The sequence below is a fragment of the Nannospalax galili genome, unplaced genomic scaffold (genome assembly GCF_000622305.1).
Source record: "Nannospalax galili isolate Female #2095 unplaced genomic scaffold, S.galili_v1.0 scaffold647, whole genome shotgun sequence".
Taxonomy (NCBI): Eukaryota; Metazoa; Chordata; class Mammalia; order Rodentia; family Spalacidae; genus Nannospalax; species Nannospalax galili.
Window position 1 is genome coordinate 4,283 of NW_008355787.1, and position 2,093 is coordinate 6,375.

General features: G+C 37.2%; 1 protein-coding gene across 1 annotated transcript in view; it reads left to right on the plus strand.

Annotated features, from left to right (window-relative positions):
• LOC103750380 (nesprin-1) overlaps nt 1-723 on the plus strand; it is a gene marked incomplete at both ends in the record, with an annotated part of 2,202 nt that extends 1,479 nt beyond the window's left edge. The window contains 1 exon segment of the mRNA XM_008853427.1: nt 514-723. Within this exon segment, the coding sequence (XP_008851649.1) occupies nt 514-723 (210 nt within the window).
• Between the last annotated feature and the right edge of the window lie 1,370 nt (nt 724-2,093).

A 2,093-nucleotide genomic window follows, 5' to 3' on the forward strand; every position in this document is an offset into this window, starting at 1 on the left:
AAAAAATAAAAATAATAAATAAAATATTTTTTAAAAAGAAAGAAATGAAATCCTAAATAGCACTATATAAAATTTACTTTTTAAAATTGCATTTATTATTTTTATTTTATATGTATGAGTATATTGCCTGCATGTGTGTAAATACACCTGTATTGTGCAATGCCCACAGAGGTCAGAAGAGGACATCAGATCCCCTGGAAATGGAGTTACTGATGGTTGTTAGCCATCATGTGAGTGCTGGGAGCTAAATCTGCATCCTCTGTCCTCTGCAAGAGCAGCCAGTGCTCTTAACCACTGAGTCATCTCTTCAGCCCCTAAAATTTACTTTTTATTATCTAATGATAATAAAATCTCTTCAAGACCAGTTTCCTGAAGCTGTGTAGAAATACATGAAAAGGATTCAAGTTGCATCAGTGTAGTCATTACTAAGCAGAAGTCTGCATGGACTTTCTGGGGAGAGTTGATGTTCATGGGTCTAAGCATCAAAGTGAACTTTTCTTTTATCTATCCCAGGCACTTGCCAAAGACATAAAGGAAATGTCTGAAGAAATGGATAAGAACAAGAATTTGTTTTCCCAAACTTTCCCAGAGAACAGTGACAATCAGGATGTCATTGAAGACACTCTGGGCTGCCTTTTGGGTAGATTATCCCTGCTTGACTCAGTAGTGGGTCAGCGTTGTCATCAGATGAAGGAAAGACTCCAGGAAATACTCAATTTCCAGGTAAACAAGAGAGTGTCATAGGGTATTTCATCATTCTCAGTGGGTAGCCAGTAATAATCAAGAATATCTTATAAACATGTTTTGTGTGTTGTATAGGTGGTGGGTGTTTGAGAGTATGTGTATAGATGTACTTGTGTGTCCAGGTGCATGTATGTGCCTTCCTGTGGAGGTCAGAGGTCAAACTCAGGGTGTTATTCCTCAGGAGCATTCATTATTTCTGAAGTTTTATAAAATTACATTTGATCTCTCTCTTTCTCTCTCTCTCTGTCATGTGCATGCCATGGTGCACACGGGGAGGTCAGAGAACAACTTGTCGGAGACAGTTCTCTCCTTCCTCCATGTGGGTCCTAAGGATCAATCTGAGGTCATCAAACATGGTGGAAACTGCCTTTACCCATTGAGCCATCTTGCTAGCCTATCCCCCTTAATTTTTGAAGTAAGGTCACTCACTGAGTCCTGGGGCTTACTGTATTTAGGCTAGGCTGGCTGACTGACCACTGAGCCCCAGGGAGCTTTTATCCACTCCTCCCCCGTGCAGGGGTCACAAGTATGCACAACTTCACACCGTTTTCACTTGGCTTCTGAGAACCAAATTCAGATCTTCGTAAATTACTTTACTCACTGAGCTATTTCTCCAGCCCATCTTATAAAAATTTTAATGGGTAGTGAAAGAGCATGATCATTGCAGAAAACCAAGTGTGTTGAACTAAAGACTTAGAAAGCCAAGTTTTGTGTTTCTAGAATTGGAAGGTTGAGAAAAATCAGTCAAACTAACAGTTGAATAAAAGTTTAAATTCAATCCATAAAAGTCAAATTCTGTTTATTATAATTTCCAGTTGGTAATGGTGGAATTTAATACTTATCAAAGAGCATGCACGAGGTGCTGGAATAGAGAAAGCACCCAGACCTCCCTGCACAAGAGCCTTTGAAATGACTGTGGTCTGACTTCCTCCAGATTTCTTAGAATTACATTGGAAAGTATTGCATTATTTTCCTATCCCAACTCTTCAGATTTATTACCTTTTAGTGCCATATTAGAATCCTGTGGCCAACTATATAATTGTATGCCTATGAAACTTTTCCCATCACAATTCACTGAAACAAATGGAAAAATCACTGATAAAATTTTAACATTGATTTTTTTTCATTACTCACAAAAAATACCCTTTTGAAAGCACTTAAGTTTTAGTTGAATCTTATTTTCAACAAACAGGAGATTCATAAAATGGATCTATATAATTAGTGCCAAGGATTTGATGTAATTTTTGATTTGCAAAAAAATTACTATGAAGTATCAAATACTGCATTTACCAATAAACATGAAATTTTCCAGATAGTCATGTAAAAAGACAAATTACCATTACCTTTGA